This window comes from Pomacea canaliculata, linkage group LG10, assembly GCF_003073045.1.
Source record: "Pomacea canaliculata isolate SZHN2017 linkage group LG10, ASM307304v1, whole genome shotgun sequence".
Taxonomy (NCBI): Eukaryota; Metazoa; Mollusca; class Gastropoda; order Architaenioglossa; family Ampullariidae; genus Pomacea; species Pomacea canaliculata.
Genome location: NC_037599.1, coordinates 4,409,422 through 4,431,508, shown reverse-complemented (window position 1 = coordinate 4,431,508; position 22,087 = coordinate 4,409,422). Strand labels below are relative to the sequence as shown.

General features: G+C 39.5%; 2 protein-coding genes across 4 annotated transcripts in view; one reads left to right on the top strand and one right to left on the bottom strand.

The window, feature by feature from the left end:
- Positions 1–114: 114 nt before the first annotated feature.
- On the top strand, positions 115–11,932 carry LOC112574400 (ubiquitin-conjugating enzyme E2 W-like). Of its 3 annotated transcripts, none has more exons than XM_025255455.1 (7): positions 130–159; positions 588–765; positions 1,847–1,938; positions 3,220–3,322; positions 3,637–3,792; positions 6,729–6,804; positions 7,259–11,932. In XM_025255455.1, exons 2-7 carry the CDS (start codon positions 751–753, stop codon positions 7,270–7,272), a joined length of 456 nt encoding a protein of 151 aa, XP_025111240.1. In that variant the 5' UTR covers positions 130–159; positions 588–750; the 3' UTR covers positions 7,273–11,932. The 3 variants fall into 3 exon arrangements, with proteins under 3 accessions (XP_025111239.1, XP_025111240.1, XP_025111241.1); XM_025255456.1 differs by having other exon boundaries at positions 588–807; XM_025255454.1 differs by lacking the exon at positions 588–765 and having other exon boundaries at positions 115–159.
- Positions 11,933–12,534: 602 nt separating this feature from the next.
- Positions 12,535–22,087, bottom strand: part of LOC112574399 — a 142,468-nt gene continuing 132,915 nt past the window's right edge. The window contains 2 exon segments of the mRNA XM_025255453.1: positions 12,535–17,928; positions 19,044–20,880. Coding sequence (XP_025111238.1) covers positions 19,073–20,880 — 1,808 coding nt within the window. The 3' untranslated portion in view covers positions 12,535–17,928; positions 19,044–19,072.

Sequence of the window (22,087 nt, the reverse complement as noted above, 5' to 3'; positions counted from 1 at the left end):
ACTGGATTATACAGAAGCAACTTAATATTACTAAAATTAAAATATATCTTTTAGTTTAATATATGCCTGTTTTTATTGTTAAGATGTTAAATCTTTTACAGTGTTTTTTATACGCAACTAATAATAAACAAGAGACAAATCAAGATGGCTTCCATGGAGGTAAAGAATTACCTTTCTGGATTATCATAAATGATTTAAAGAGGGAAACCTTTCCGTTGTTTCATCATGTTATGACTGACGCCTTTTGTTTTTATCTTGCTAATGTTTAGTTTCAGATGTAGTTTCAATTTATCGCTGTAAATTCTGCAAATATAGTGAAGAAGACTGATAACGTCTCTAACTTATAAGGATGTGATTAATAATTGTATTATTTATATTTATACTGTCAGCGCATAAATAATAGCGTTATCAGAACTGATGTAAAATTTAAAAAGTACCTAAATAGATCAAAATTTAAAGACAGACCGATATTCTTTGAAAAATAAAAACTCTAAAATTGTCAGTTCTAAAACCTGTCGTTCAGTGTATAGGTTTCAGTCGTAATTCACTAGAGCGTTCTCAAAAGATTTCCTCCTTCTCCGTCTCAGGCACATTGCTTCAATTTAAATCACTTGCGACACAAATGTGCTTTGGGTGTCCTGTGGACGCCATGATATACATCATAATCAGCGTCATCATTCATCCTTTGACTGCATGGTACCAGTTGAACTGTTACGCTGGTCTGCTGCTACTGGCCGTTGAAGGGACAAAATGGACTTCGCTTCTGTAAGAGGAAATTCCTTGTGTGCCTGACATACAACCAAAAGGGTAGGGTTAGCAATTAAAGGGTGTTAGGCAGTGAGGATCAAAGTTTGAAATACCTTTTTAACTCAAAGTATCATCATCCTCATGTTCCAGTTTCCAGTCCTGTGTCATGGCGTCCATAGGCTCCACAAAATATTTGTACCTGACTCATTTGTAAATGGGCTTAAACATTCAGAAAATAGAAATTCAATAAATTTAATTATAATTTAATAATAACAAAGATTACTTTTAGGGCACTGACACTGTTCCCTAATGAATCAATGCTGTACCGAAATGAAAACTATGATCATTAAAACAGCATAACAAGATTCTGCTTTATCTAAACAATAAGCACATGCTATTAGTTAAAAGCACTATGGAACAAGATGTCTCTTCAGTTGCTGCTTAAATGCTGACAGTGACATTGCATGTTTCAACTGAAGGGGAAGAAAATTCCAGACATCTTAGGCAACAAAGGCAGACATACACCTACCAGTAGACTTAAAGTTAATCCATAGGAACAATCAGCAGAAATGGAGCAACCTAGAAAGAAAATGTGTGGACAGAGTTTCAGAAAGGCTTGAAGTGTGCCCTTAAAATGGCAAAAAGCCAGAGTTGCTATTTTGTACTGTATAGGTAACTTCTGTTACAACCAGTAACATTCTCTGAGCAAAGGTGTTTATGTAAGCTTTAAAGAAAACATGGTGTGCAACATTGTTGGGAACTCTTTGCAAATGCACAGTCTAATCTAAAAATAAACCCTGTTAAACAGAGTTGCAGCTGTCAAGTCATGAAGTAACCAATGAAGAGACAGTTCTAGCATTAGTACTTTCCAACAAATTCCAGTTTGCAGTCATATGAAGTTGTGATGATCCTCCTTGGTAGATGGAACTAACATGTTGATATAAGGAAAAAGCTATTATAAGTATAGTATGCATTACATACCAATTTCTTTAAACAAAGCAGTTTGGTTGATGCATGTTTATTAATGGGTTTTCACTTTTTAAGGCAGCAACAATACTACCTTAAATAGAAACACAAAAAAATGTCTTATGTAATACAGAAGCGCCTGCAGAAAGAACTACAGGCTATGACTAAAGATCCACCTCCTGGTGTACAAGTGGACCAGGAAAGCTGTAGCCGCAGCTTGAGCGAGTAAGTGTTATTTGTAAAAATTGATGTTACTTTAAAAAAAACAAAAAAACACGAACTCTATAATCTACAGTGTTTGTTGTTACCATCAGACTGTGATTAAATTTAATTTTTTTCTTCTGACCCTTGTCTCAGGTAGTGGGAGTCTTTAAAATGTTTTAATATTTTAGATATAGAATGTTATAAAGACTCAGAAATGAGCTTGAAATGTTATTCATGAGCAAAATATGCAGGCAGCTGCATATGTAATTTGTCTGATTTCACTCATTCTTTGCTGGGTTGATTGCTGTAGTGCCATTCTGACATCTTTCCTTCAGAACCATGTAGTCAACTGTTTTATACAGGTCTTGTCATGAGTTCTTCTCATCTTTTAAAGATAGAAGGACACTTGACTGCCTTACAATTACAAATAGTAAGAATAGGATATGTATAGTGCATTTCCCCATATGGAGACAAGTTCGATGCACTTTACAAGAGATCAGGAACAAAGGAAAAAGAGGCCATGTGATGTAGTAACCACAATAGATAACAAACAAGTACAACATACAAATGAACATGCATTCTTGCACCGTCCCAAAGTCAGGTCTGCTGTGGCTGACAGTGTGCATCTACTAGAAAACTAATCTTTCAGTGGCCATTAGCATGATGGGACTAACATCAGTTTTGTTGATGGAACTATCTTTCTGTCTGCAAACGTTAGGCAACCAAAGATTGAAATTTGAGCTTTTATACACAAACATCATAATAACTTTCAGCATTTTTTTCAAGCTGAACTTTTTATTGACGATGCAGTGGCAGGGTTGCAGACCACATCTAAGCTGTTCACATTCACCTTCTTAACATGAGTTGCTGCATTTTGGAGGCATGCAATGATCTCTTTGTTTTTGAGACCAGTCTCCACTGTTCTTTTGTCTGTGTGCTTTTTTACCTTTTGTAGAGCACTTTGATGGTGGGTAAATTGCTATTTAAACCAGCTTCATTTATTTTTTTTATTTGGCTATTTGTTTCCTCACTTTTTAGTTTAGCTGTTTTATAATTTGTTGATTTTACACTTTTATTGTTTAAATCTGAAGTGATTATTTTTTATTGTCAGCACTGTACAAAGATTTTACTTAGATTTTATCCTTTATAAAATTATTATTATGAGACATTAAAGGGGTTACAGAGCATCTTTAAAAAAAAGTCCATAGGTATCTGTTACTTTTTTTTTTATTTCATTCTTTTCATTTGGCAAGCATTGTGATTAAGAAGACTTTGGTTTTAAAAGGGGATTTCCTTTTGCAGATGGGTTGTAGATCTAGAAGGAGCGCAAGGCACTTTGTATGAGGGAGAGAAGTTCCAGCTTCAGTTTAAATTTGGTTCCAAATACCCCTTTGATTCACCGCAGGTACGCTTCTTTTGCAAAGTAAATAAAATGTGTCAGTTTCTCCTTTATGTGAATGTGTGCTGACATTTGATGATGTTATACTATATTCTCATTTATCTCATTCAGAGAATAGGGTGTATATTTTTTTCTCTTTACAAATGGAGTATTAGTGGTTAAAAAAATGTACATGTAAAGGGAACAAGAAGATGTGCTGCATCAGAATTTCTTTGATGATAATGTCTCATAAATGTTCACCGTTTGCTACCCGTTTGTTTGATTTAACCACAATATTATGATTTATTTCATTACATCTTTTTATTTTTGTTTGTATGAAGGTGGTTTTCCTTGGCCCTAACATTCCAGTCCATCCTCACGTGTACAGCAATGGGCATATATGTTTGTCTATTTTGACTGAAGACTGGTCACCAGCTCTTTCGGTACAATCAGTATGTCTGAGCATAGTCAGCATGCTATCCAGCTGTACAGAAAAGGTGGGGCACTGTGCAAACACTTTTCTTTAAATTTTGCAGATTATTTCTCTATTACCCACTCATTTGTGTTGCAGCCCTATGCTCCTCGAGGAGTAACAAGGACTAAACTAAACTACACACTCATTTCCCCCATACAATTTATCAACTTGCATCAGTCTTCCATGACAGTCAAAGGCAAACTAATGAACTCAAAAGAACCTCATCAAATGAGACTCTGAAAGTTCCCATTATTTATAGAAAGAGTATTTCTTCTTTAACTTTACTGGTTGACTCAACTATTAGGAGCTTCGAGGCTGTGACTGCTCTTTAACTAAAAATAAATTACTGCCTTGGTCAATGGAGTTAGTGATCATAGCCAGTAGGATTTCCACTGTACCCAACTGCATCCATCCTTTGACCATTGTATTAGATTTCGTGAACAGGCTCAGCAGTCCATTCACTTGTTTAAAGGGCGACACTACATGCCTCAGCATCACACTCTTTAGCCTGCTCGCCTACTGTTTGAGTGAGTGGACTTGTCAGCTGATCACTGAGCTGTGTTCTTTTATCGACAAGATAAGGATGTCCTTTTAAATCACTTCTATTCTGCATGCAGCTCTGCTTCTATTCTGTGTCTTTTGACATACCAGTTGATCCGAGGATCTGTGAGCTCAGGGTTGGAGATGCAAGCTGCTACAGAGGGGGGTGCGCTCACACAAGGTTGGCATCAGCAAGTAGAACGTTTTTCTGTTTCTTCATGCTTCTGGCCCTCATTTTCTGTTTCAGAGAGTTATTGGCTACATTGCCCCTTCCCAAGGCTGTACTTTTCCTTTTGGGTGGGTGGAGTTGCATCTTTACCTGTCTGGCAAGTAAACATGGCTGCCATGACCCACACGTGTTCAATCTTGTTCGTGCTACTCAGGCATTTTTCACATGACTGGCTGTCACTGTTGTGTGCTGTCCTCATCCTCACCTATCATAGCCTTCCGTATTTCCTTCGATTTTTACCTAGTAATTTGTCTTTTACCTAGTATTTTGCAATTCATCCTCTGGATCTCTCCCCTTCCTTCTGACACCTGCTTGCACTTTTTAATCAGAAGATTACTGAATTTATGCTCTTTCTTTTTTTTTAAATTTCTTCTAGCCCCTTCTAGCCCCATATGATTTACATATGGTTTTAAGCAATTGTCTGTTTACCAGCCCTTTTTGTTGATTTGGATCTATTTGCAATACTAAATGGTTGGTCAGTGCATAGACATGCATAGGTGGATTGCTGTCTGCCAAGACCAACGCTTAGCATCTTGTGAAGTTCTCTGCTGTTAGTTTAGGTGAGCCTAAACAATGAATGTGACTAAACCGATAGCTTTGTACACACCTGCTTCGTTTTTTAGAAAATCGTCTGCCAGCAGTCCAGTAATACATCCAGTAATACATGTTTGTGGTCATTGTAAGACTGATTTGCTGCTGAGACGGGCTCTTGTGGTTGCCAATGATAAGTCTCTATTAATCTTGGTGCTGGATCAGCTTTATATGCAAGCTCTATAGATGTCATTCCTACACTAGTGGTGCCAGTTCTGAGGCTCTCTCTATAATCTTGGGAGCTGTCTACCATACCTCGGTATGTCCTTGGCAAAATATCCCAGATCAAAGGATAAGAAAACCGAATTCATCTGTAATGAGTGCAATAAGCTTGCGTGCAATGAGCATAGAAAATGGTTGTGCAACCAATGCCAGCTTAAAAGTTAGGCCCACAGTGATGTGAAATAATCATTAAACACATGCAGTGTTTTGCACCATTATCTGAATTTTGCAGAAATTCCCAACCTTTGTGTTTTCAGTTCTGGATTCTTTTGCGTGGGAAGGTCAACACAGAGTCCGTCTTGTCAGGCTGCTTTCTGGCTCATCTTGATGCATCTTTCCTTTGTAATCTATCCACCCATTCTGGTCAGCCCTATTTCTTCTGTACAAAAGTATCATGGCCTCAAATTAGTCAATGAGTGGAGTCTTGGAAGGTTTGTGGTTGTGTGATACGTGAATACCAGATGCCATCTTAGCTTGTTCTGTGTCTGCATGGGAGGTTGATTAATAGATTGCTGACCTCTTTTTAAAAAGCTTTATATAGCGATCAAGGGTGCATGCACCTGGATACCAATAGCTGTGGACGAGAACCACTAACTCTGCTGACCAGAGGTAGTATTTCGTTTGGTTAAAGAGCCGATAGAGCTCAGATTGTCTGGTAAGCATCAACCAAATATAGTTTACAAGGAAAATTATAATAAAATGTCTGTTGAAGTTGCAACTCCTTGGAGCAAAGTCCTTTATTCCAGAAAAAAAAATGAAGTTCTTGCAGTTCAATTACAGAAGAAAGTTTTGTAGAAATGATAGCAATCAACTATGCTTTGTGGGTAGATTTTATTGTTACAGTTAGAAGCTTATTAGCAATCTGGGTGTTGGAAGAAGAGAAATACAGAGGTTTTATAGTTTGCACAAAGAAAAGGTCCTGCTGACCCTATTTTCATTATTCCAGCTACAGGCAAAAAAGTATTTTTAATTAATTCTTTTATGAAAATATACTTTTGAGATTTGAATTCTAAAATTATTCTTCCATTACTAGTGTAGAGTATGACGATTATGCAGTGTTCACACAGATAAGGGTAATACTGAATTATAGAAACTGCCAATTGATCTGCAGATAAATCTTCCTCATCAAAATTATACAGTTTTCATTGTGTAAAATCTCTTAATAGGATGCAAACTAGATGTACTAAATTGCTTATTGATTTACAACATATGCTTACTGTAAAATTGTTACCTGCGGTTAATATCTTTATTCCCACAGCTGCATTACTCCTTCATTGAAGCTAGCAAGAGACATGGTGGGGAGAGTTGGGAAGGGTAGACAGGGGAGTGAATCTGACTAGGAAACTGCCTTTAAAATGTAATTTTTTTCTTTGCAGAAACGGCCTCCAGACAATGCAATATATGTTAAAACGTGTAGCAACAATCCCAAAAAGACACGATGGTGGTATCATGGTAAGAGTAGGCCTGTCTTTCTTGATCTAGATTTCTGGTGAATTCTTCTGGAAATAATATCTTGTAATCTCTAGAGGATGGTCTTAAAGATTTTCAGTGAAAAAAATATTTGCAAGCCCTATCCTTTGAGAGTCATTTGGAGTTGGTAAATTAACAAAGTGTTTTCAGTAGACTTCCCATGTGTTGCTTCCTTTTATAAGATTTTCTGTATAAGTAATAAAAATACAATGATGACTGCATGTGAATATGCTTGTGTGTGTATGTGAAGACATTTAACACTGTACAGTATAAAAATGGAGGGCCAACAAATGAGGATGCTGGTATTTTCCCCTTGTATTCACAAAATTTCTGAAAGTGTTATGGATTTTTTTTTGCAGTTGATGTTAATATTTATCGTCACTGACATATTCCGTCCTCTGAAATCCTGGTATTACAAACCAATGTTTTCTTGCAGATGACAGTGTATGATGGTAGGGAGAGTACTGTGAAGAACAGTTAGCAGTCTGGATGTTTGTGAACAAGGATGCACACAACCCACTTCATGTTTTCTCAGTCATCTTGCAAACTACATCTGTTTATTTGCTGAGTAAAGTCTGTCAGCTCAACTTTTCTTTATGCTTTTCTTTATGGAAAGGTTTCAGTAGTTTTTACTTAACTAATTGTTTTCAGCTCTGTCAGATGTATCTGCCTTGAATCTGCCAATGTTTTCAGTGCATACCAGCTTTCATAAGTGGCATTTTCAGATTTTGATTTTTGATTTTTCAAAAACTATTTCAGGAAATAAAATGTTTATTTTCTGTACATGAAAGCCATGGTATGTGCACATTTACTGTTTAATTACTTTGATAACAAAAATGTTTCACGGAGTTATTTTTATTTCTTTGGGTATTTATTTATAGCTTATCGTCTCCTTTGAATTTTCTGAGGACACATTAAATTTCAATGTGAGATGGAGAATGATGTGAAAAAACCCGAGAGGGCTGTGCATAGACCTTAACTAGTGTGTATGTATGTCAGTGTGTGTGTGAGTGTGTGTACATGTACTTGCATGCATGGATGCATACAAAACCTTAAGGCTATAAATGTGTGTGTGCATGCTGACACATATGCTTAATTCTATCTACTTTGCAGGCATGTGAATAAATAACGGTGTGAAAATTCTGTTTTACACAAATTACACAGCAGGATTTGCTTAATGTGTGCCTCTACATCCTAATTTAATTGTTTGGAGTTTTGTGTGATGCCATCTCTTCCTTAAAAAAACCAGACAGATATTGTGTAATATATATGACCATGTCACATTTTTACACGATTATCCAATTGTGTCATTGTTCAACATTATGTGTCTGGTTAAGAGGGTTTTTAAGCTTCTACTGGTATTGTGTTTGTATTTTAGATGCAAATAATGCAGGTGTTATAGATCTGTAGAGACTTAAAAGTACACCTTGCTCCAGATAGTAATTCAAAAGATATTGTACTTTTTATTCCATAAAACTGGTAGCAGCATTTTGGGGATTGAATGATACTTGATGAATCTAATTTGTTAAGAAAGATGCTTTCGATTACTACCAACTGCTGTGTCCTAATTATTTAGTGCAGCACTTAAGGATCTTAGTCACATCAGCTTTTCGATCTCAGTCTCTTCTGCTCTACGTCCCAGCTCTGGATTTTATTTTTCCTGAAATATTTTCCTACAGTAGAAAGTAAAGACCGTGCAAGATGACATCCCAGAACTTTTATAGCTTCCTGTCTGTGTGATAATGCTTCCTTAAGTTTCGATGTCTGACTTTGGTATTGCATATTAACATGACCTGCATGCAAAGAAAGCGATGTGCAAACTTGCTCACTACTGCAGCATCCTTGCAGTTTATAACAGAAATGTCTTTCATTTTCAAGGTTATCTGCAGATAATTTTCACTTGCTCTTTGAGCAAAAGTGGAACTAATGAACTTCACCATGTCTTTCATCATAGAACTTTTTTGTTTTTGTTTTAATGGAGAGGGGGCGGGCAGGGATGGTGCATTAAGAAATCCTAGATGCTTGAGCCAAAACTTGAGGCAGCATGTCAACTTGACACTAGGCATCCTTCTAAAGGGAATTGTTTTTCCAGTAATGTCTGGAGTACTTTGACATGAGACATGTTTTTTGTTAGTGAGCTGTGGTACACTGAAGGCCTAAAGCTCTTAGAAACTTGGGTGCTTTATGCTGTTCAGTAAGGTAGTGAAGATGTTGACAGTACCACTTGACTTATGTGTAAACATTTTAAAAAAATCTATGTCTTTTGCTTCAAAAAGAAGGATGCAGTCTATGAAGTCAAATCTGTACAAAGTTTCGTGCCTCAAAATACTTGTTGCAAATAAAGAAAGTGATCCACACAGACATCCTTAACCCATTAGGTAAGTAAAGCAGAATAAAGAACCTTTGTGGGATAATTCAGTTACCATAGGATTATTTAAAATATTTATGGCTGTTGGTGACAGAAATTGATTGTATCAGTCATGTAGTAACATTGGAGTGAGCACTTGAAAAGTGAATCCAATTGACCACCAGGGTCTCTGCAAAAGGCAGATGCTGACAAAATCCTCAGTTTGAGAAGAGCTCTGTAGCAAAAGCTAGAGAGCGTAATTTTTCCCTACTAAAACATTTGAAATGCAAGATTTAAATTATGATTTTTTATTAGTAGAAATAATTATATTTAGTTTAATCTGTACTTTTGTATATTTTTTTTTTATCGTTAGCTCAGCAAACTGCCTATTTTTAAAATAATTTTCGTAAGCAACTTAAATTCAACACCAATTGACAATAAAATAATATATGGATAGGGGTAAGTATATGTACACATTAAAGGAATTCGGCCATCTGCTATTAAGTGTGTAAAATGTAGATTAGGAGCTATTATCTTTGGCTAGAAAGATGATACTTGAAGTAACTTAGTTTAATAATAAATTTACATTCAAAATCTTGTCAGTTTATACTTATATATTTTTGCATTCATGGTTTTAAGTGCTGGATACATGACTGTTGACAAAAAATGTGGTTTTGTCAAATGTTATTTTTAGTTGTCTGACCTCTAATGACTTGTGTACCATTTTGTGGACTTGTGATTGTGTTACCATTGAAGGGCAGAGCTTATAGGACTATCATAAAAGAGCTGGCATAAAGCTACATTCCTCCTCCCTTAACTGTGTGTGTGTTTGAATAGTGACAAAGCATCCATTTGTAGCTTAGCTTTGTTAAAACTCATTTTAAAAAAAAGGGCAGAGTTGAAAGTGATTATCCTCTTTGTTCCATTTGCCAGTCCCATCCTCGTTTAAACCTTTTACTCTTAAATATGTTCCTATTGTGCTTGATACTTTTGCTAAACCTTTTTCCAAATTAAATCTCAACACCTGCATTTTTTTAAATATTGGAAAATTATTCATAAAGTTTTGGACTGGCACGAGGAGAGCAATAGATCCAATTTTTTTTAAATAAAAAAGCTTCATATGCTACTTATTATAACAGGTACAATTACACATTATGTTCCATAATTTTGCCTCATTATTTTATTTTTATTTTTTTTCCCAAACATTGCTTTGGCTGGTTGTTCACAATTTTTTGAAATCAACCAGAGAGTAAGTTTGAAATTGCTTTTATCATTGTAACACATACTCAATCCATCATTAAAAGTATAGGCTTGGTCTGTTGTCTCAGAGACATCAAAATGGAGGCATGGTTGCATTCATTTGTTTTTATTTTTTAAATGCAGACTGAATTTGTGGTATGCGATCATAAATTCTGTTCTGTGTACATGTACCAATAGCAACCATGGTATGAACTCACCATGAGAGAAGCATAGGCTTCATTGCTGACCGAGTCCGCAAGAATTTTATTGATTTAAACAGTCTGTTCCTTTCCATCTTTAATCAGAACGTGTTGCACCACCTCATTTATTTTGCTCATCACAGTACAATTAGAGCTGTGCTTCAAACAAAAGAGACAAGAATACTGTAGCCAGTGGGACAACTGTTTTACACACACACTGCATAAGTTGACAGGGTTTTGTTTTTTTTAAGAGAGCATTATTCTGTTAAATTTTTTTTTTTCTTGTTGCTACATGTTATGAGAAATCACATTATTTTATGTTTCATAGTAACAAAATATTTGTGGCAAGTAAAAGACTCGTGTATAGCATGCTAAATTCATTTATGCTCTTCTTTTATGGTTTTATTCATCTTTAAAACACTCTTTTAGTGCACACACACACACATTGTAAACAGAAAGTATGGAGACTATTTTCCTGTTAAAGCTTATGTATGTTAGCATGCATGCACACATGCTAATTTGTAATAGCGAGGACATTGTAAGCTTAATTTTTGCATCATTTTTATGGCAAGGTGGTTGTATATATTTAAGTACTGTGAGAAGATCAGATGTGTTGTTCTGCGTACTAGTTATCTATTTTAACTGATTGTCATCTTTCTTTGATGGTATATGCTGATTTCGACTAGTTTCAGGTATAATTCTAAAAGTTTTTCTAGTGTCTACAAGTGATGTCAATCTAAATGGAATTTCAGTTTGAATTGGAAGAAACCTCTCAATATTTTGAAGTCACTAGGTCTAGCACATCACCTGATGCAAGAAAACTTAAGGCATTAAGAATGCCTTACGCAATGCAAATTAGGGCTTGGTGAATTAAGAAGCTATTAAATAATCTTATGCCATGCTCTCTCACTCCTTGGTCTTGGCACTTTGCCATTGCTGTGATAAAGCAAATTCTGCCAAGTGCTTTAATCCTGCTACATGATCTAGTTAAATGAATCCAATAGCAGCAGCTTTTAAACATTTTGTAGGTGTATGTTGAAGGATTTAACCTTTGACAACCTGTGAAGAAACCTGCAAGGAGCTGTGTTTGTGCGTTATCAGAATTGTGTGAGCAGCACAGATTGCTGGATGGTAGCACCTTCATAAGAAAGATGAGGGCCGTAGTAGCTGTGTGGTCATGTCATGCCTGTACACTTTCTGGTACTGGTTCAGTAGACTGTGCAGTCTTATAGAGGCTTTCCTGTTGACTCATTTGCAGGCAGTTCTTGTGTACTGAGAATTTATCATAGCAAATAAGTCAAATTAAAGTTGCATTCAAAATGTATGCTGCCACTTGTGTAAAAAGGTGAGAGTGTTACTGTGTGTATTGAGGGGGAAGGGGTATGGTGTTTTCCGAGCCAGCAGCTAAGGCTAAATCATGCCAAGACAGCCATCGCTGTAAACATATTCCACACGTAGAGTAAGAACACCGAACACTGTGCCTAAGACAAGAGCTGAACCCGGAACAGCCAACCTTCACTGTATCGGTGACAGGCGCTAACCATTCTGCTACTAAACCGGTTTGGAGAGGTGGGTGGGGGAAGCACACTTAAATGCTGTCATTTAATGCAGTATAGCCAGATCCTCTTGTTTTGATGGGGTCTTTGCCTTTTTGTTAACAATAAGAAAAATCTGTTAGTTCTAGTGTTTCAAAAATCAAAGTTAACTGTATGGTTGGATTAGAATGGAATTTGCTATAATGATGTAGCTCGAAAAAAAAAATCAAGACCAGCACACAACACAAGATAACTGTCCTAGTTACTTGCTATCTTTGGCTGTAACCTGAGAAAATCAACTCTCAACCACTAAAACATAAGCACTATGAAACACAGGCTGACAGTATTGCTCTTACACAGCTTTCCACAGATTCAGTGCAAAAACACACTGTAATGTAACAAATATTTTTAATTACAAGTCAACAGTGCCTGGAGAAGTCTGTTATCACACGGGGGATTGCCCCAAATGTAATGAAGCCAAGAGGTGTAGAAAAGTGCCACAAGTTTTGATCTGCGAGGCAATTTCAGGCATTTCTCTCTCAAGCAAGACATTTTATGTAGACCGATATCCAGCTTATTAAACCTGCTTATTGATTCAGTAATTTTGCAGAAACTATTAAATTTAAACATTCAGAGTGGAAATTTTTGTCTGAAACAATGCAAAGACAAATGACATCTTGAAAAATGTTCAACAACTTCAGTTATGGAGGAGAATAATTAACTTGCAAAAAACCACCACCACCACCAAAAAAAAAAAAAAAATGAAATCACCCCAGGTAAGCACAAATGCTTTTCCTGTATCTACTGTTAGCTTCATTTTTTTTTTTAACTAATGAAAGATTTGAGACCTTTAAAATTCAATAAAAGCACTAGATTTTTCTTTATTTCATTTAAAAGCAAAACTGGATACCGGTCTACCATCAACAGTGGTAATGTTTCCAGATGTTATATGTAAGTGTACCTAAATGTTTTTCTTGATTTATAGATGATACCAAAATCAAACTTCCAAGATCTTAGTATCCTATTTTAATTTCAATGACTAATTACTATTCCATAACTATGCCATAAATGTTAACAAAATCAAAATTTCAAGATCTAAGTATCCTATTTTAATTTCAATAAATTTAATTACTATCCATTTACTGTGCCAAAATGTGCCAGACAATGCAGAACTTTATCCTATGCATTTTTATGTGCAGTGTGCATTAAGTTATGGCTGCAGCTTTAAGTATTCCTAATTATTATTTGCACATGCAGTCTGATTATATTTTTCTGAAATAATTTTTCTAATGGTTTAAATGTCACCGATTACAATTCATAGGCATAAACAATCAATGGTTACAGCTTTCAAGATAGAACATTCAAATTCATGGTCACTGTGGTATTCCTAATGTGTCAAATTCATTTACTCTAAAGTTTGCCATAATTTATGCTATTTTAACAGCGATGACAGCTAACTCTGAAACGCCAGAAACGTACAGCATTACAAAACTGGGGCAACTCTTTCAAACCATCTCGCTTAAAATAAATGCCTTTACAGTGAACATATTTTCCTGATCACGACTTACTGTCGCACAGAAAAATAGTTCAAACAATACTTCAAAGGATCTATCTAGTTATATTTTAACAGTGCAGCTTTTCAATCAATTTCTACAGGCATATGGCTTAAGTATAAAAGCCAAACTTTCAAGATGACTGCTTTCTGGACAAGTGAACTGTTTTTTAAAAAAAATGCAAAATGCTAAAGGCATAATCCTCAATTCAAACTGCATCTTGGGATAAAAATGTGCTTGTAGTTCTGATGGGGAAAAAAAGAATCCAGCAGATTGACTTAAAAAAGATGTACGAACATAAGAGAAGATTACTAAGTATATCAGTCTGTTTGGCAAGTACAATTATGTATTATACAAAGAAGAGAAAATGTGCACATAATGACTGAGCTTAACATTGCACTATGGACATTTACTGTCTGAAATAAGTATGGTCACCACAGTTACTGTCAGTCACTGATTCTAATTGAGTGCCACAATTTTTTTTAAAAAAAGTCTGAAGAAAGAAACAGAGGATGGAAGGGGAATGAAGCCATATAAGAGGACTGCCCATATTAATATAATCTGCTAGCTGGAACAGGAATGCACACAAACTCTCAATCTAGTTTCTTATCAAAACTGTACAACAGAGTACATGGCATGGTAAGACCACTCCGAAACAATCCATTTTAGGCATTTCTTCATCAACACACTGGTTACTTGAACATGTGAAAAAGGGCAGCAATCAAACGTTAAGTCAAGATGGAAGAATTAAACAGTGTATAAAACATCACGTGTACAAGCCAGGAATCGGGTAGAAACATCCACTTCCTCATAAGCAAACGCGCACTTGGACGTCTCAGCCAGCCACAAACACCGAGCAAACACTCCGCCTGGGAAACAATGGTCAAGTCTTGCCACTCCGTCTAATGACATAAGCTAGTCTAGAGCTTATTCTTTTTTTCCCGTACACGTGCGCCCCGACTAATAATAATACTTAATAACAACCTTATAAAAAGGAGTCTTAGTGAAAAACACCGAAATGTTTACGTTTTTCCAAGACCACGTGACCAAAACTAGGAAGGATAACTCCGTTACCGTCCGGCGTCCAAGGGGAGATTATTGGTTTGGCAACCCTAACGTTTACATTGTTCCAAACTTTTCTTACAGCTCGTGCTTTCTTGTTACTTGTATTATTGTCCTAAAACCACCTTTCTCTCGCCTGTAGATGATATACTTTTTGAAGGAGGATTTCCGTAAACCTTCCATTACTAGCCAATGGCTCACATTACTGATGAAAAGGCTTGAAGTCTGAGCCTATATACACTTGCTTGTGGTGGGCAAGCTCTGTGACTGGACTCATCTAAGTAATGAGAATCCTGAGTTTATAATCCTGTTATATAATGAAAATCCTAGGATTATAATCCTGTTATATAATCGGGACGCTGCTCTGTTGTATAGGCTCAAGACTTATCAAACATTACTTGCACGACAGAAGCGTGTGACTAGGGGGTTAGAGCTTTTTTTCTAATCATCAGGATAATTAGATACTGCCCATGCATCATTACAAAAAATAAATAAATCGCTGCCATCATGTTTTGCAGCTCTGAAAAGAACTGACGCCATCACCAATTACCTGTATAATAAATCTTCTAACTTCAAGTAGCCGTGTTTGAACAATTGCATTTTAACGCTGTTCTATTTCTAAAAGAAACTTTATGCTTATATTAAAAAAAAATTAAACTCCCCTATTGAAACAAACATTATCAATACTATTTTTCAACTATAAATATCTGTATAATTATAGAACACGCAGCACTGCGCCTCACCCAAAGACTTACTTCATTATTCCATGTGAAACAAATATTTAACTCCTAGATGCTCGCAGCGTTCTGTGTTACCACATGAAGGGTCAAGGTTCAGCCAGATGGGTCCAATATTTTGCTGTGTAATTTCCCAGGACTTCTCTGGGTTTTCCCGCCTCACTACCTGTCGTTACACATGAATACGAAGCGATGGAGAAAGTGGATGCTCTACTTGCGCATTCCGCTGCCCAAAACACTGAAGAGGAAACGCACGCATTGCAGGTGCAAAAACTGCCACAGCTCTTTGTGTGTCTACCATACCATCTCATGCACTTAGCGTGAATCTCAAGCCAGGAGCTCACTAGCTCAGTCAACCGAGGGCGCAAGAAGCAGGGCTAGTATACGCCTTCGGACGGTGAGCTCATGTCACACCGCATCACTGCCAGTCTCACAAGCAGCCAACCACCCCCATCCCTTGGAGAAGAGAAGCCCAGATGTCCAAGTGTGTGAACCAGTCGCGAAAGACGCACGCGCCAGTCCCTCAAGAGGAGGCGCCTGAAAGGTCACAGTACTAATCGCACCCACGTGGGGATCACAGAAAATGAGCATGCAGCAAGACTATAATTACTCTGTAACTAGTTATCTACTTAAAGGGTTCTCTACAGTCCTTGTGGTGCTCTAACTACGTAAAGACTACGGTGGGCTGAAATTGTCGAGAGACGAAAGTGGTCTCTATAACATCGTCCTGCTCAAACTTTTCATTTTCATATCGTGCCGAGAAGAATTTAGTGGAAAAGAAAGAGGCAATGGCCTCCAAGTCTACAAAGTTACAAGGTCTAATCTAGATGTGCCTTGATTTGGAAGAAATCATTATCTAACATGGGATTATTAACATGGGAAAGCTTCATAAAATGAATTGATTCATCGTAAATGCAAACGATTGGAGTTTTCGGTTGCAGAAAGAACTGTCGAACCTGACAGTATGGCGGAGTGTCCGGCGACATTCATCTGCTGGTGACTGCAGGATGAAGATTTCAGGCAATTGTGGTTTTGCTCTCAAGTTTCTCTCCCTCTTGCGAACCTTGCAAACGCTGAAGTTCAGAAATCTTAAAGCAATTAAATTCGTGAGTCATGACTGAAGCGGCTTCATCCCATCTTCGGTTGGGGAAAACATTCTATCAAAATTTGAGACACCCTCTCTCTCTCTCTTCGTTCCTCACAGACACACTCAAAAACATACACATGTAGCATGATCACCCATTCTGTCCATTCTATTTTAACGAGAACAATCTCTTTGTCAGAACAGTTTTACAGTTTTTCACACTGTAGCAGTTACACTGTTGAAATGCACCGTCCAGGTAAGTAACAAACACATGTTAAGGGGCAGAAAGTCTTACGTGCCAGGTTCGAGCCAATCGTGTCTAGGCAAAAATGTGGAAAGTGCAGCTCATTAAACAAAAACTACCAACTAGTTCAACGGTCAAACAGTCGCAGCTGTAACAGAACCAATGGTCACGAAATGTAGAGTTAAAAAGAGTGGTTGGAAAAAGAATCACAGCACAACAATGCTCTTGTAATCATGACGTCGATCAAAGAAGAAAAACAAACGGGTAAACGGGTTTTCCAGGAACAAACCAACCAACAACCAAACTCAATAGTTAGATCGCCCATTCAGACAGGCAGGCAAGCAAGCAAGCAGTCGATCACGGCGATGATTTATCTGTCCCTTGATGAGTGGTTTGCAATGGCTGAAAAGCCACAACAAGTTGCATAATCCTCGCCTGTTTCTATCGCAACCAATCACGCACCAGGCGAGTCACTTCCCGCGAGAGTTCGACACCCACCCGGGGTGAGGGGGTCCCGTCTGTACGCGTCCTCGGCTCTTCAGCTAGCTGGCAAGGGTTAGGAGAGACGAGTGACCCCCACTGCAGAAATGCTCCATTGGCTCGCTCACAACTTTTCCCACACAGCTGGAAGTATTCGGAGAAGCGTCTACCCCCCATGGGGGTTAGTATGTTCTCTACGCAAGATGTCAAGATGTGACCATTGTGAGAATAAAGGAAAAAATAGTTTAGCTTCACACTGGTCAAAGTTTAGAACAAAGAGCGGTGTGTAACAGTAGTTAAGAAAGACCATTACAAAGATTTCTTTCTACACATGTAGAGTCAACGACTCTTTTATAACGTATATCATTTTAAAAAAACCAAGAAATTCCATAGAGAAAAACTGATTACATTCTGGGCAAAAACGCGTACCAACAAATTGAAACGGTTTTCTTGTTTTTCCCGAGAAATTGCATTGATGGTGTGCCTAGATGGAAGCCATGATAAATGATGCCCGTTCGTCGGAACCCACGAGGCGCTGTGACGGCAGATGTCGACGATGTTGCAGAAGAGGTTCCCTTTCCATCTGAACGAAGCCCAGGGACATCCAGCTGCCAGCCCATGGGATCTGAGCACAGAAAACACGTTAGTCAGCATCGGCCACCAAGAGGGGAATTCATCCCATACAGAGCCCCAGATTCAAAAGGACCAATCAAATGCTCGAAAATGTAAATGACAAATAAAAGAAGGGTGAGTGCTTGATAAAGAATATTTACAATAGAGAAGACTTAGTTTTCTTCATAAAAAAGTATTTTAAAATATTCTGAACCGATATGTCCCGTACAAAGCATGTTTTATAATACAGCGAATAATGTAGCATTGTCTTTGCGACATAAAAAGTAAATTAGTGATTAAATAACTTGATTAAATAAATTAGTGATTATAATAATTCCGATAGTTGTGGGATTTTGTATGGGATGAATTCCCCTCTTGGCGTCCAAAAGGTCAACACTAGGTGTCTTATCTCCGTGACCTCTGTAGGACTAGTGTTGCTCTTGTCACTGCTGCTCTGTTCGTCGGTGTGTTGTTGGTGGTTTGCAAATCGCTTTTCCTACCTGTCACCAGATTAATGTCGTCTGCGAAGAACAGGTTTCGTGAAGACCACTTTCTCGTGAATATATAGTTGTGGGGATCATGAAGGAATTTCTATTCATGTCATTGCAAGTACAGGGATAAGAGACACTTGGTTGACAACCACTATTCTTTGACTCACCTGTGTGGCCACATTCTCCGTAAATGCTTTTCTGAAGTGAATAAACTTGAACCATGTTTGGCAAAAACTCTTTATGTTAAAAAAAACATGTAAAAACTCTGTCAAACTTATTCAAACTTCATCCATATTTGTTCGTTTAAAAAAATTTGACAATGTTCAGATTTAAACGGCCCTTTAAAAAAAAACTGACGTGCATTCCCTCATACACATGACTCACCTGTATGACCCCTAAAGATTCACCCCTGTGATCTTTGAAGGGTCTTCTTACCTGGACACATACTGTCGACTGTGCGACTGTATTCGTCGAGTTATGCTACATTACCGTTGTGTAAAAAAAAATGTCAGTCCCGAAATAGACAATATGTGTTGAGTTAAGATGACCCTTGACACAAGACTCACCTGCGTGATTCTTCACGCATGCCTCACTTAGGTGACAAGAATAACATGCTCTGCCTCAACACACGACTAACCTGCAATGATCCCCCACCAGCAGCTGACTTTAGCCGCTGGCGTCAGGAAACACAAGACTGTCGGGACCACCGCAAGGTGAGGTATCCCCCGCTCCGCCATTCAAGCTACTCCCTAGCTGCTGCAAGGGGTGCGAAGACACCTGGGAGTGCGGGTAGGGGTCTGGCGAGAGATTGGGCACTGCCAGGGCCTCAGAGGACGAAGCTCTGGAGTCGGCTGTGTGATAAATGCTGAGGCTGTGCGACAAGGAGAGGTCTAGGTCGGGGTCAAGGTCGGGGTCACCGCTGGCTTGACTGTCGCGGTGGCTTAGCTGTCGCAGCAGCGGGAGCGGGGGAGCGTGGTCGCTGCAGGGCGAGGACTTGTGCAGACTGGGGTCTGACAGACTCAGGATGCTGGCGTCGTCCGAAAGCGACACCCCACCCGCCGACGTCGAGTTGCCTCCGCCACCATCGGCGTCAACACCACCACCTCCACCGCTGCTTCCGGCCTGCCGACCCAGCCTGCCTTCAAGGCCGCTGCCCCGGCCGATTCCGGCGTGTCCTGGATGTCGGAGGCTTTCGTCAGCGAGGTCAGAGGGCGACGTGTCGGTGGGTGACAGTCTCGAGTGGTGGGCGGGGGAGAAAGGGGGCAGACCGCCGGGAGAGCGAGATCGAGATGACGGAGGAGTTGCCCACCTGCTATGACCTTGCTGCACGGAGCGATTGTTCCCGCCAAAATCCAGTTCTGCGTCGCCGGCAATCACCTCATCGTCATCATCACCATCTTCCTCTTCCTCCTCGACCTCTTCGTCTTCGTCGTCAATGTCCTCCTCATCGTCGTCGCCTTCCCTGTCCTCTTCCTCGTCCCCAGACCGGGAAGGTGTGTCGGGGGTGAAGCTGCGACCTTGACTGTCCACCTCGTCGTCTGGAGCTCGGGCCGGGTTGGGGTTGACGTTGACGTAGGAAGGTTTTGGCGGAGAAATGACCCACCCGCCGCCACCGCCGCTGCCTCCGCCGACGACGGAAGTGGGCGAGATCTGAGAGTTCCCGTTACTTTGGACGTGTCCCTCACACCCCGAATGATCCAGAATGTTGGCGACGTGGGTCGGCGGGTGCCTGGCGTTATCACACAGAGGTGCTGGGGCGGCCGTGGAGGTAGTCGTGGAGTTGACAGAAGACGGGGAGGAGCGAGTCGGAAGGCGGGTGTTAGCGTTGGGAAACAATGGCAAGATGTCCGGGGTGCGTGTCCACTCCGGGAAGGAGTGCTGCTGCTGGACAGTGCCGTGGGCAGTAGAGGTGGGGATGGGCGACATCGGTGTGGGCGCACTGGACTGCCGGAGGGTGCTGAAGTCTTTTGGATGCGACATTTGATCTTGCTGGCGCTTGTTGCGTTGCGGGGTTGTCGTCTGATGCTGCTGCCGCTGCCGCTGCTGTGCATCCTGTTGCTTCTGATTACTATGCAGGTCGTAGTGGAGATGGGGTTGTTGCTGTTGGTATTGGTGATGTGGGTGATGATTCCTCATGTCCGTGTTGGTCAGCTCTCGATTGAGTTCAATCCTACCGTCCCCCATCCCGCCTCTATGGCTTTGCGTGTTAATGTTGTTGTTGATGGTGTTGCTGTTGTTGTAGTGGTGGTGTCGGTGATGGCATTCGCCGTCTCGGCAAGCTGCCAACAGCAGTTCTCGAGTATCATCGTTGTCATCACCCACATTGGCTTCTCGCCTTAAGAGGGAGCGCTTCTTGGAAGGCGAGAAAGAGCAGGAGTGGAAGAGAGCAGGACTGGATCGCTGCATTGGCGACTGTTTCTGCAACTCCTTCCACGAGTTGTCTGTTGCCCCCTGCTCGCCTCCCCCACTTGACTCTGTCGAGACATAGCAGCAGGTGAAATGACAGAGTTGTGACCATCCTGCCATTTAACAAGTGTCACCCAAATCGCTAATTACTATTTGTGCAATCAACCGTAAAAAACCTGTGCGCTGCCATGGTAACTTTACACTTTTTTAAAAATTAGGAAAAGCAAATTTATGAGAGCAGCAATGTCTGTACAAATTAGCAAAGAACTCTTGAATAAACACTTGAAATCAGATTATTTTAGGTACAATGATTTATCCGAACCAGTTATAACAGTAAAATGTAGTTAAAAAAAACTTAACGTGGTTTAATTGATACATTCATGTTAATAGTGTGCACATCAGTTTATTAGTGAGAGCGAGAGTGAGAGTGAGTGAGACAGACCGTGACAATATATTCCTTAAAGAAACTTTATCTTCATAATAAAATCACATATGGTTTACACTGACAAAGGCAGTCAGGTTGCCTAGTCGCAAAAAGGATTTGCGAGGAGACATTGGCTCGTTATTTATCAACAACAAATAATTATTACAGGTTTGAAAACTGAACAAGTTTATCTTTATTATTATAAAATTATTGTTTCAATATTAATGTTATATATAAATATATCATTTACTATCAAAACAAACCAGCATTATGATAGCTGCCAGAGCAGTTAAACAAAACACATTGGTAAGCTGCGTTTCTTGCACAGTCTGCGATCCATGTCACATTAATGTCCAAATCTCAAACGACACAGAGCTACGCAGCACGCTAGTGACATCACGTGACACGAGTGACGGCACAAATAAACAACAAACACCGTGACTGTATAGATACCAAGACACCCTTGCCAACACTCACGACTCTCGGGCTGCTGCCAAAGCGAGCAGCGCAGACACCAACCAATCAACAAGCAATCTGGCGTGACGCAGAACGCAGGGAGAGTGGACGATGAGCACAGGAAGCAATGATGTCACCAGTATGTGAGGTGCACACAGGCGATGGCATGGCGTCACGACGAACAGAGCCTGAAGGCAGTTGCTATGGGAGATCGAACTGAGAGGAGGGCAGGCGGGCTGGGGAGAGAGGGAGGGGGTGGAGGGCAAAAATAACGGCACGGATATTGGTGTGACCAACACTGAAGCGAGGCTACAGGGGCAGAGAACTAAGGCTTCCAGCCACAGCACTAGCAAACATATCTACCGCTAACATGGTAACAATACACACCTCCATAC